Raw genomic sequence first — 12,083 nt, 5'->3', positions numbered from 1 at the left:
GGTACGTGCCAATTTATGGATAAAAAGCCAACTTTATTTAACATTTAAAAGTTGTTTTCAATAGCGAGGTAAATGAGAATAGTGTGCCAATCCCAGAAACAGAACATCTCTGCAGAATTCTTAATGCATTAATGCTAAATGTACCTTTTCCTATTAAATCTATTGCTTTTCACTCTCTAGAGGAGATAAATTTTAAAAGAATGTGGAAGTAACAGCATAGGGTAAGGCCAGTAACCAGTCTGACCCTGGCTATCTACACAAGTGAATTCACTCATGTGACAACTCAGTGCCCTCGCCTGAGAAATGTAGATAACACTAAATTATCCTGATAGCCCTTGTTTGCTCTAACATTCTATGAATCTATAGATACTTCCACGTTCCTCCTCTAACACCTACAATAGACCTTGCTGAACAATAAAAACCCTCTTTACCACTGGCACAGACAACCTTTCCATAATAACACCCCAGAGCCACTCACTACCAATTGACTGAAGATGGCACATATCCTGTTTGTCACCCCTATTCTTGTATAGATGACATCTTTTTTTTTTTTTTCGGTATGCGGGCCTCTCACTGTTGTGGCCTCTCCTGTTGTGGAGCACAGGCTCCGGACACGCAGGCTCAGTGGCCATGGCTCACGGGCCCAGCCGCTCCGCGGCATGTGGGATCTTCCCGGACCAGGGCACGAACCCGTGTCCCCTGCATCGGCAGGTGGATTCTCAACCACTGCGCCACCAGGGAAGCCCAGATAACATCTTTTGAAATATGGCTAAACAACTCTTTCTACTGTGTTATACTCCTACTTGCATTTCTAGGTTAAGAATTTAAAAATACTCACTCCCACAAATCATTATCATCATTTAGGAGTGTAGAGAATTAAAGTACAAAATTCAAATATTCTTCTATTGAAAAAAAAATTAAAATGTTCAGGTAAAATAATCAAAAGTATTCTCAGCTCTCTGTAAAAGCAGTCTATTAATAACAGTGCTAATAAATAAAAGACAACCAATAGTGTACTTCAGGTAGATAGTAAAAATTTAATAGCAATATCATAAAATAAACAAACATATAAAAATTAAGTATTTAGCTTTGGATGTCAGAAATAATATACATAATTAATTCAGCATACTACTGATAGTGCTGCAACATACGATTTTACTGTTCAAATTACAGATTATGCCAATAAGCCTTCTTTGTTCTGAGTTTCCAAAATTCTGCTCTTATTACTAAAAGCATCTGGACTTCAGACATCTCTAATGATGTAATAGCTGGCATATTGCAATTGAAGCTGTGTGACCATTGTCTTAATGACCTAACAAAATCTTCTCATAATGGTATTGAAAGAGGTAAACATTTCCCCCCTTTGAAATACTAGTTACCAAAACTGTCACACTGTCAAAATAAAAATGATTCCTTTCTCCTTCTGAATCTCAATTAAAAAGCACATGCATGAGAGGAAGCTGAAAACCAAAAGGGCAACTTTATGTTATATGCTAGATCAATGTTAAAATTCACAGACTAACTTTTAGATATAGTCTTCCTTGTTCTGGTCCTCAAAAAGAAACAAAAGTAATTAACCAACTTTTTAAATATCAGGAAATATATTTTTGCTATTTGTTAGTAATCAAATTTTTCAATGACTTCTAAGACTGTTTTTATAGCCTGTTTCCATTCAGCTAGTTCAGGAGACACACTGGTTGAAAAAGGACTGAGAATATAAACTTTAAGGCTAAAAGTTCCATCTTCGAAATGTTAAGATTTAAACAGAGCCCTTGACAAGGTTCTTTAGTCCAGAATTGCTGGCCGTGAAAACAAGGAGACAGAAAAAAGGGTCATGCTTAAAAGCATAATTGAAAAAGCAAAGGCAGGTCTTTCACAACAGAAGTTATTCTTTCAACTTAAAGACATTTGCTGAAAGTAAAAATTACCTTGCTGCATGGTACATCTTCTTCAAAGCCATTAAGTCCAGTCTGGATCACTGTGTCTTACACTTTGGTTGGAACATTTAATAAAGTATATATTCTGTAGGAGAGAACTATAGAACTCAACAAACAAAATAAAATAGATAAAAAACTAGAATCTTAATTGAAAAATGGCATGTTTCTCCATCATTTTCATGCAATCAGCAGGCCCATTTTAAATCTAATATTTCATTTATAAAAAATCGCTATATTTCCCACTGAAGCTTGTTATTGTGATAAGCCAAAATTTAAATGCTTTCATTCCGTTGAGGATTAAAGAACGTTCTGAGGATTATTCATCATTATCTGTACAAAAAAGAAAAAAATTTAATTCACTCATTGCAAATCAAGCTCTATGTATTTACCTAGTAAAAACTTCATTCTCTGTCACACTAAAGGAAAAGAGCCTTACTGTAGTTTTAAATGTAGTTTTTATTACAATATCACACACTCAATGTAAAATATTCAGACAGTACAATAAAGAATTAAGTGGGAAGCAAAAATCACCTACCAGCCAAAGACAACCAAAGCTAATAGTTTTATATAAATCTTCCCAGATTGCTTACTTATGCATACACAAATATGTTTTAAAAAATTACAACAAGATGCAGTTCTGAGACTCGAGTTTTTCCCTTTGAAACACATAATGGATGGACAAATAAGTGATAAAGCAAGATTATAAAATGTTAATGGAAGAATCTAGATGGTGGGCATATGGGTGGTAACTGAAGTTTTTTCAACATTTTCATATGATAAAAATTTTACAATAAAATGTTGAAAATGAATAAATCATAGATATATTCCATGTCAGTTTCAATGGCTGTGCAGTATTTTCTTTACAGATATGGCATATTTAAATTAACTATTTGCATTTATAGACATTCTAGTTATCTCCAATTTTTCATTAGTCTAAAAAAACACTGTGGAATGAATTAAACAGACTGCTTAATTTAACCTTACATAACAGTCACTATCTTCACACTCCAGAAAGCTCTTCCGTTAAAATCAAAGTGTCATCTCTAATCACTGCACTGCTTGAAACCCCTCACGAGCTCCCCACAGGCTCAGGACAGAACCTGTGCTCCTTATGTAGACTGCAATGCCCTTCAGGATCTGGCCTTTTAAGTACTTCTAGCCTTGTCTACTTCCATTGCCCATCTTCCTCAGCTGTCCCCATAATATATGCTCTAGTAACACTGAAGAGCTTACAGTTCCTGTAGTACAACAGCTGGCACCCCTCTATGTACAAGGAGACATATGCCTTGGGGGATAAATCCCCACTTATCTTTCAAAATCCAGCTCTGACGTCCTCTCCCCTGGGAGGAAGTATCCTGACACTTTATTTCTTCCAATATAGCTGGGCCATCACTTTATACAACATATTTTATTGCTTTCAGTGTTACACTTATTGCTGTGTACTATAATTTACTTATTTTTTTTACAATGACAAACTTTCAAACAGAAAAGTACAGAGAATAAACTAATGAACACACAGGTACCTAATATCTAGAATTAGTAAAAGTTAACTTTTGGCCACACTGGTTTAGATAACTGATTCAAGAAAAACACATTAAAGAGAGAGAGCACCCTTTTCCCATCTTATTGCCTTCTCCTCCTACTGAGGGGTGTTATCAGTATCCTGAAATTGATGTGTCCCCTTCCTTCCCATGGCTTTTTATTTTTATTACATATACGCACATTTAAATAAAATTGCTTTTAAATATTATACAAATTGTTTCATGTACTACTTATTCAACTCATCATATTGGTGGGGCTTATCCAAGTGATGATGAAAATTTCATTCCTTCACTGTAACTGGTGTACAGAACCTCATCACATAAATAGCACAATATTCTATCTAAAATAAATGCAGAAGGAAGGTCTTTGTTTCCTTCTTAGCCGTTTACAAGCTTGGACTGCTAAGATCAATGTTCTACACGAGGACCTGCTGGCCTCTGCCATTCTATGACTGTCTACACTTGGCTCCTCCTCTCCTTAAAGAATATATTTTTTAGGAATAATATAAAGCAGTTCACACATTGTACTATCTCTTTTTGATCTCTGACTCTAGCTTAGCTAGTACCTAGCTAAAGACTAAGCGGCATTAATTTTACCAATCGCTACACCTGTAGGCACTTAGCAAATCTGCAATGTGACGATATGAGGGAGTTATATACAGTAGGTTCTTACCACATCTGCACAGTGACAGTCAGGGGAGTTGTATACTGTAGGCGCTTACCAAACCTGTGCTGTGACAGTCAGGGGAGTTGTATACTGTAGGTGCTTACCAAACCTGCACTGTGACAGTATTGGCATGTTGTATACTATAGGTGGTTACCAAACCTGCACTGTGACAGTATGCGGGTGTTGTATATTGTAGGTGTTTACCAAACCTGCACTGTGACAGTATGGGGGTGTTGTATACTATAGGTGGTTACCAAACCTGCACTGTGACAGTACGGGGGTGTTGTATACTGTAGGTGCTTACCAAACCTGCACTGTCACAGTCAGGGGAGCTGTATACTGTAGGTGCTTACCACACCTGCACTATGACAGGGGAGCTGTATACTGTGGGTGCTTACCAAACCTGCACTGTGACAGCTGGGGGAGGTGAATAGTTCAGGCTGTCTTTTGAGGACTCACGTAATTTCTGATTAAATAAAACAGAAATGTGTCGTAGAAAATCTTTTTAACTTCTAACTTAATGCCCCTGATATCACTATTGGGTGTACTACATATCATTATTCATCCCCTCCCTCAATACCCCCCACCAACACAGAAAATAAAAGTGTCTAAGCACCATATGCAGATGACATGGTTTTATTGTTATCTCCTAAGATGTGGCCTAAAAGATAACAGTCTGGGGAAAGACAGCTAGATCTGCAGTATAAGAATTTTGAATAAGAAGGACTCTAAAGGGAGAGATCAAGATGGCAGAGTAAGAGGATGTGGAGCTCACCATCACCCCCACCAGGAACACATTAAAAATACATCTACATGTGGAACAATTCTCACTGAAAACGAACTGGAAACTAGCCGGACTGCTGTACAACCAAGGCTGTAAGAAAGATTCTCAGAGAATCTGGTATGATGGGAAGAAGAGAGATCAGGTCACGACCTGTGCCCCTGGGAGGGGACTTAGAGGAAAAGGGAGATTGCAGCGATGGACACTTGCGTTGGGGAGTGAGCGGGTTGAGCCACAGACTGGGTGTCCCAGTACTGGGGCCCTAGACAGAGGACATAAGCCCTGTTAGCTGGCTGGAAGATGCTGTGACAAATACAAGGGCTGGAGAAGCCTGGAGTCCAGTTGTGAGGAGCTCAAGTGTTGGCCCCAGAGGCAGTGCAGAGAGAGGTGCGCTCTAACGGCTGAGGTTCTTCCCGGGACCACCTCATCACACAACCCCAGCCCAAGCAGAGCCTATTCTCCAGCCCCATTCACTCCAAGCCACAGTGTAGCACTGGAACTGGGGCAGCCAGAACTGGGGAAGAGACTGAACCTTGGGACACAGAGGTGACCCAGGCCTGAGGCAGAGTTGGGTGGGGCAGCAGGTGCCACTGTTGTCACTTACTCAAGTGGTACCATATGATATCACTTATATGTGGAATCTAAAATATGACACACATGAACTTATCCACGAAACAGAAACAGACTCACAGACATAGAGAACAGCCATGTGGTTGCCAAGGTGGCGTGGTGAGGAGGGATGGATTAGGAATTTGGGGTTAGCAGATGCAAACTATTATATATAGAATGGATAAACAACAAGGTCCTACTGTACAGCACAGGGAACTATATTCAACATCCAGGGATAAGCCATAATGGAAAAGAATATTAAAAAAAAGAATTGTGTATATATATATATATATATATATATATATAACTGAATCACTTTGCTGTACAGCAGAAATTAAAACAACAATGTAAATCAACTACACTCAATAAAAAATTTAAAAATAGAAAAAAAAAGAAAGAAAAGGCAGAGGAACTGCTCTCAATTCAAAGAGTAAGAGAAAACTCCAGATAAATAATGAAATAGAAATAAATAATTTTCCAGATAAAAAATTCAAAACATTAGTAAAAAAAATGTTAACTGAATTAGGGAAAAGAATTGATCTAAACACTGAACATTTTAATGAAGAACTAGAAAATATAGAAAGAGCCAATCAGAAATGAATAATACAACAGCTGAAATAAAAACACACTATAAGGAAATGAATCACTAAATGATACAGAAGACTGCACAAGTGATCTGGAAGACATAACTGAACAATGGAAACCACCCAATCAGAACAAGAGAAAGAAAAATTGCTTTCATTAAAAAAAATTTAAGAGATCTTTGAGATAGCATTAGGTGTTCCAACATTCACATTATAGGAGTCCCAGAAGGAGAAGAGAGAGAGAAGGGGATCAAAAATGTATGTGAGGGACTTCCCTGGTGGCGCAGTGGTTGAGAGTCCACCTGCCGACGCAGGGGACACGGGTTCATGCCCCGGTCTGGGAAGATCCCACATGCCGCGGAGCGGCTAGGCCCGTGAGCCATGGCCACTGAGCCTGCGCGTCCGGAGCCTGTGCTCCACAATGGGAGAGGCCACAACAGTGAGAGGCCCGTGTACAGAAAAAAAAAAATGTATGTGAGGAAATTTTGGCTGAAAAATTCCCAAACCTGTAGAAGAATATAGATATCCAGGCACGGGAAGCACAGAGGGTTCCAAACGAGATGAACCCAAATGGACCCACCACACAAAGACCTATCATAATTAAAATGGCAAAAGTTAAAGATAAAGAGAGGATTCTAAAGGCAGCAAGAGAAAAACAAAGAGTTATATAAAAGGGAAGCCCCATAAGGCTATCAGCTGATTTCTCTGCAGAAACTTTGCAGGCCAGAAGGGAGTGGCAATATATATTCAAAGTGCTGAAAGGGAAAAACTTGCAAGCCAGGACACTCCACTCAGAAAGATAATCATTTAGAACAGAAGGAGAGAGAAAGAATTTCTCCAACAAGTAAAAATTAAACAAGTACAGCAACACTAAACTGACTCTAAAAAGAATGTTAAACTGTGTCCTCTAAATGGAAAAGAAGTAAAAACCTATAAGAAAGGGAAAATCCCACTAGGAAAGGCAAGTATATAGTAAGGATTGAAGATCAACCACTTAAGCCAGTACATAGGTTGAAAGACAAAAAAATATTAAAAGCAACTATAATTACAACGAACAGGTAAGAGATAAGCATGAATATGTAACACATGACATAAAAAACACAAAACGTGGGAGATGGAGTAAAAAATGTAGCTCTTTTGGAATACCTTTGAACTTAAATGACTAGCAGCTTAAAACAAGTAGATATAATTATGGGTCAACATGCCAACATATATGAATCCCATGGTAACCACAAATCAAGCCCTACAATAGATACACAAAAATCAAAAAGAAAGAAACACAGCACACCACTAAAGAAAATCATCAAACCGTAAGAGAAGAAATTAACAGAGAAGAACTACAACAGCCAGAAAACAGAAAACAGTAAGTACATACCTATCAATTAAGTACTTTAAATATCAATGGATTAAATGCTCTCGTCAAAAGACATAGGGTAGCTGACTAGATTTTTAAAAAACACCAAAAACCAAGACCCTTCAATATGCTGCGTATAGGAGACTCACTTCAGGGCTAAAAGCAAACACAGATTGAAAGTGAGGGGATGGAAAAAGACATTTCATGCAAATGGAAATGACAAGAAAGTGGGGGTAGCAATACATATATCAGACAAAAATAGACTTTAAAACAAAGGCCATAAAAAAAGATAAAGACACTATAATAATAAACAGATCAATACAAGAAGAGGATATTACATTAGTTAACATACATGCGCCCAATATAGGAGCACCTAAATATATAAAAAGCAAAAACTAACAGACATAAAGGGAGAAACTGACAACACTACAATAATAGTAGGGGACTTTAACACCCCACTTACATCAATGCACAGATCATCCAGACAGAAAATCAATAGGCAACAGTGGTCTTAAATAGCTCAATAGACTGGTTGGTCTTAACAGATCTCTATAGGACTTTACATCCAAAACCAGCAGAGTACATATTCTTTTCAAGTGTAGATGGAACATTCTCCAGGATAGATCACATGCTAGGCCACAAAACAAGTCTCAACAAATTTAGGAGGATAGAAATTATATCAAGTCATATATCAATTACAGAAAGAAAACAGGGAAAAGAACAAACACATGGAGACCAAACAACATGCTACTAAAAACCCAATGAGTCGATGAAGAAATCAAAGAGGAAATCAGAAAACACCTCAAGACAAATGAAAATAAAAACACAAAATTCCAAAACCTTCTGGATGCAGCAAAAGCAGTTCTAAGAGGAAAGTTCATAGGGATACAGGCCTTCCTCAAGAAATAGGAAAAACTTCAAAAACACAACCTAACCTACCACCTAAAGGAATTAGAAAAAGAAGTACAAACAAAGCCCAAAGTCAGCAGCAGGTAGGAAAAAATATAAAGGAAATAAATAAAATAGAGACGAAAAGATGAATGAAACTAAGAGTTGATTTTTGATAAGATAAATAAAGTTGATAAACCTTTAGCCAGGCTCACAAAGAAAAGAGGACCCAAATAAACAAAATGAAAGTGAAGAAATAACAACCGATACCACAGAGGTAACAAAAAATCATAATACTATGAACAGTTATCTGCCAACAAATTGGACAGAAGAAATGGACAAATTTCTAGCAACACACAACCTGTCAAGGCTGAATCACGAAGAAACAATCTGAACAGATCAATCACTAGTAGTGAAATTGAATTTGTAATAAAGAAAACCTCCCAGCCAACAAAAGTCCAGGACCAGAGGGCTTCACTGGGAAATTCTACTAAACATATAAAGAAATAATAGCTGTCCTTCACAAACTATTCCAAAAAATTAAAGAGGATGGGATGCTCCCAAATTTATTCTACGAGGCCACCATTACCCTGATACCAAAACCAGACAAAGGCACTACAAGAAAAGAAAGTTACAGGCCAATCTCTTTGATGAATATAGATGCAAAACTCCTCAACAAAATATTAGCAAACCAAATCCAAAAATATATAAAAAGGATCATACACCACAATCACGTTGGATTTATTCTCAGGATGCAAGGATGGTTTAACATTTGCAAATCTGCGAATGTGACAGCACCACATTAACAAAGGGAAGCGTAAAAAAATCACACGATCATCTCAATAGGTGCAGAAATCATTTGAGAAAATTCAACATCCATTCATGATAAAAATTTCCATCAAAGTATATATAAAGGGAACACATCTCAACATAATAAGGGCCATTTATGACAGACCCATAGCTAATATCACAGTCAACAGTGAAAAGCTGAAAGCTTTTCCTCTATATTCAGGAACTAGACAAGGATGTCCACTCTTGCCACTTCTATTTACATAGTGTTAGAAGCCCTAGCCACAGCAATCAGACAAGAAAAAGAAATAAAAGGCATCAAATTGGAAGGGAAGAAGTAAAACTATCACTTCTTGCAGATGACATGATACTTTATATAAGAAAACCCTAGTCTCCCCCCCAAAAACTATTAGAACTAATAAATGAATTCAGCAAAGTTGCAGGATACAAGATTAACATATAGAAATCTGTTGCTTTTCTATACATTAATAATAAATCATCAGAAAGAGAAAAAAATCCTGTTTAAAATCACATCAAAAAGAATAAAATACATAGGAATAAACTTAACCAAGGAGGTGAATGACCTACCTATACACTGAAACTGTAAAACAGTCATGAAGGAAACTGAAGATAATACAAAGAAATAGAAAGATATCCTGTGCTCTTGGACTGGAAGAATTAATATTGTTAAATGGCATACTAGCCAAAGCAGTCTACAGATTTAATGCAATCCCTATCAAAATACCCATGACATTTTCCCTAGAACTAGAACAAATAATTCAAAAATTCATATGGAACCACAAAAGACCCTGAATTGCCAAAGCAATCTTGAGGAAAAAAAAACAACAAAGCTGGAGGCTGTCTCCCTCCCAGACTTCAGACTACAGTAAGTCCCCTACATACAAACCTTCAAGTTGCAAACTTTCAAAGATGCAAACGTGTGTTCTCATGTCCAATCACATAAGTAAGTTCACATGTCTGGTGTACATTGTCACATGCATACATCCTCTACAAGTGGTTGTGCTTTTGTGTACGTTACTGTAGAGTACTGTATAGAGTACAGTAATACAGTATCTTTATTTCAAGCCCAGGAAGCACACGTAAAGGCAGCGGTGTGTAGCTGGTATGGCTGAGAAGTGCCAAGCGATAATGATGGAAAGAAAAGTGAAAATAATTGAGAGAGTGGAGCTACAAGAGGAAGAAGAAGTAACTGAAGAACTGAAGAGATTCACGATGCAGGAAACGGCAAGGGGATTCTCTTTACTTCAGTAAGCACTGTTAGTCTCTGAGGCTCAGGACCCAAACATAGAATGGTACACAAAGGTTGCAGCAGCCGTTCACAATGCAATCCAGTGATACCATGTCATCTACGATGAGAAAAAGAGAGCTACTACACAGACATCATTGGATCGTTTTTTCAAGAGGGTAGATAGAACTGAATCCAGCAAGGAAGCAGAACCTGTGCCATCAATGTCAGGCATGAATGAAACTGCAGCTTGCCCTCTGTCTCCTATTGCTGATGATCTTTCAGCTCTGCCATCTCCCTCCTCCAGTTAGTAGCTCTTCTTGCCTATTCACTCGATGCCAGCCCCTGGATGCCAGCTGTTGTACTGGACTACTGTACTTTTCAAGGTACTGTACTATAAGATTAAAAATATTTTATTTTTTGTGTTTCTTTGCTTTTTACATATTACATGTGTGAAAAGTATTATAAACCTATTGCGGTACAGTACTATATAGCCGACTGTGTTATTTGGGTACCTAGGCTAACTTTGTTGGACTTATGAACAAATTGGACTTACTAATGTGCTCTCAGAACAGAACTCATTCATATGTAGGGGACTTAGTGTCTACTACAAAGTTACAGTAATCAAAACAGTGTGGTGTTGGCACAAAAACAGACATATAGATCAATGGAACAGAACAGAGAGCCCAAAAACAAACCCACACACCTATGGTCAATTAATCTATGACAAAGGAGGTAAGAACACATAATGGAGAAAGACATTCTCTTCAAGGAGTAGTGCTGGGAAAATTGGACAGATGCATGTAAAAGAATGAGATTAGAACATTTCCTCACACCATATACAAAAAAATAAACTCAAAATGGATTAAAAACCTAAATGTTAAACCTGAAACCATAAGACTCATAGAAGAGAACATAGAGCACTCCTGACATAAATCATAGCAATATTTTTTTGGATCCATCTCCTAAGGCAAAAGAAATAAAAGCAAAAACAAACAAATGGACCTAATTAAACTTAAAAGCTTTTTGCACAGCAAAGGAAACCACCAGCAAAACAAAAACACAACCTTTGGAATGGGAGAAAATATTGCAAATGATATGACTAACAAGGGATTAATATCCAAACTATATAAACAGCTCATACAACTCAATATAAAACAAACCCAAAACCAAAACCAAAAAACAACCTAATCAAAAATGGGCAGAAGAGGGAGTTCCCCTGGTAGTCCAGTGGTAAAGAATTTGCCTTCCAATGCAGGGGACACGGGCTTGATACCTGGTCAGGGAACTAAGATCCCACATGCCATGGGGCAACTAAGCCCGTGCACCATACCTACTGTGCTCGTGTGCCCCAATGAGAGAGCCCATGTGCCGCAAACTACAGAGCCCGTGTACTCTGGAGTCTGCATGCCACAACTAGAGAGAAGCCTGCATGCCACAACCAAGAGCCTGTGCTGCAACGGAAGATCCCACACACCTCAACGAAGACCCCCGTGTGCCACAACTAAGACACAACACAGCCATAAATTTAAAAACAAAATAAATAAATAAATAAATAAATGGGCAGAAGTCCTGACTAGACATTTTCCAAAGACATACAAATGGCTAACACACATGAAAAGATGTCCAACGTCACTAATTATTAGAGAAATGCAAATCAAAACGAGATATCACCTCATCACCTGCC

At 37.8% G+C, this 12,083-nt stretch overlaps 1 protein-coding gene across 1 annotated transcript in view; it reads right to left on the bottom strand.

Moving 5' to 3' along the window:
- Positions 1 to 1,017: 1,017 nt before the first annotated feature.
- The window catches only part of NEK1 (NIMA related kinase 1), a 205,564-nt gene continuing 194,498 nt past the window's right edge, over positions 1,018 to 12,083 (bottom strand). The window contains exon 35 of the mRNA XM_028494271.1: positions 1,018 to 2,267. Coding sequence (XP_028350072.1) covers positions 2,254 to 2,267 — 14 coding nt within the window. The 3' untranslated portion in view covers positions 1,018 to 2,253. The remainder of the gene's footprint in view (positions 2,268 to 12,083) is intronic.

Source organism: Physeter macrocephalus, chromosome 9 (assembly GCF_002837175.3).
Source record: "Physeter macrocephalus isolate SW-GA chromosome 9, ASM283717v5, whole genome shotgun sequence".
NCBI classification, from domain to species: Eukaryota; Metazoa; Chordata; class Mammalia; order Artiodactyla; family Physeteridae; genus Physeter; species Physeter macrocephalus.
This window is presented reverse-complemented; position numbering and strand designations above follow the sequence as displayed.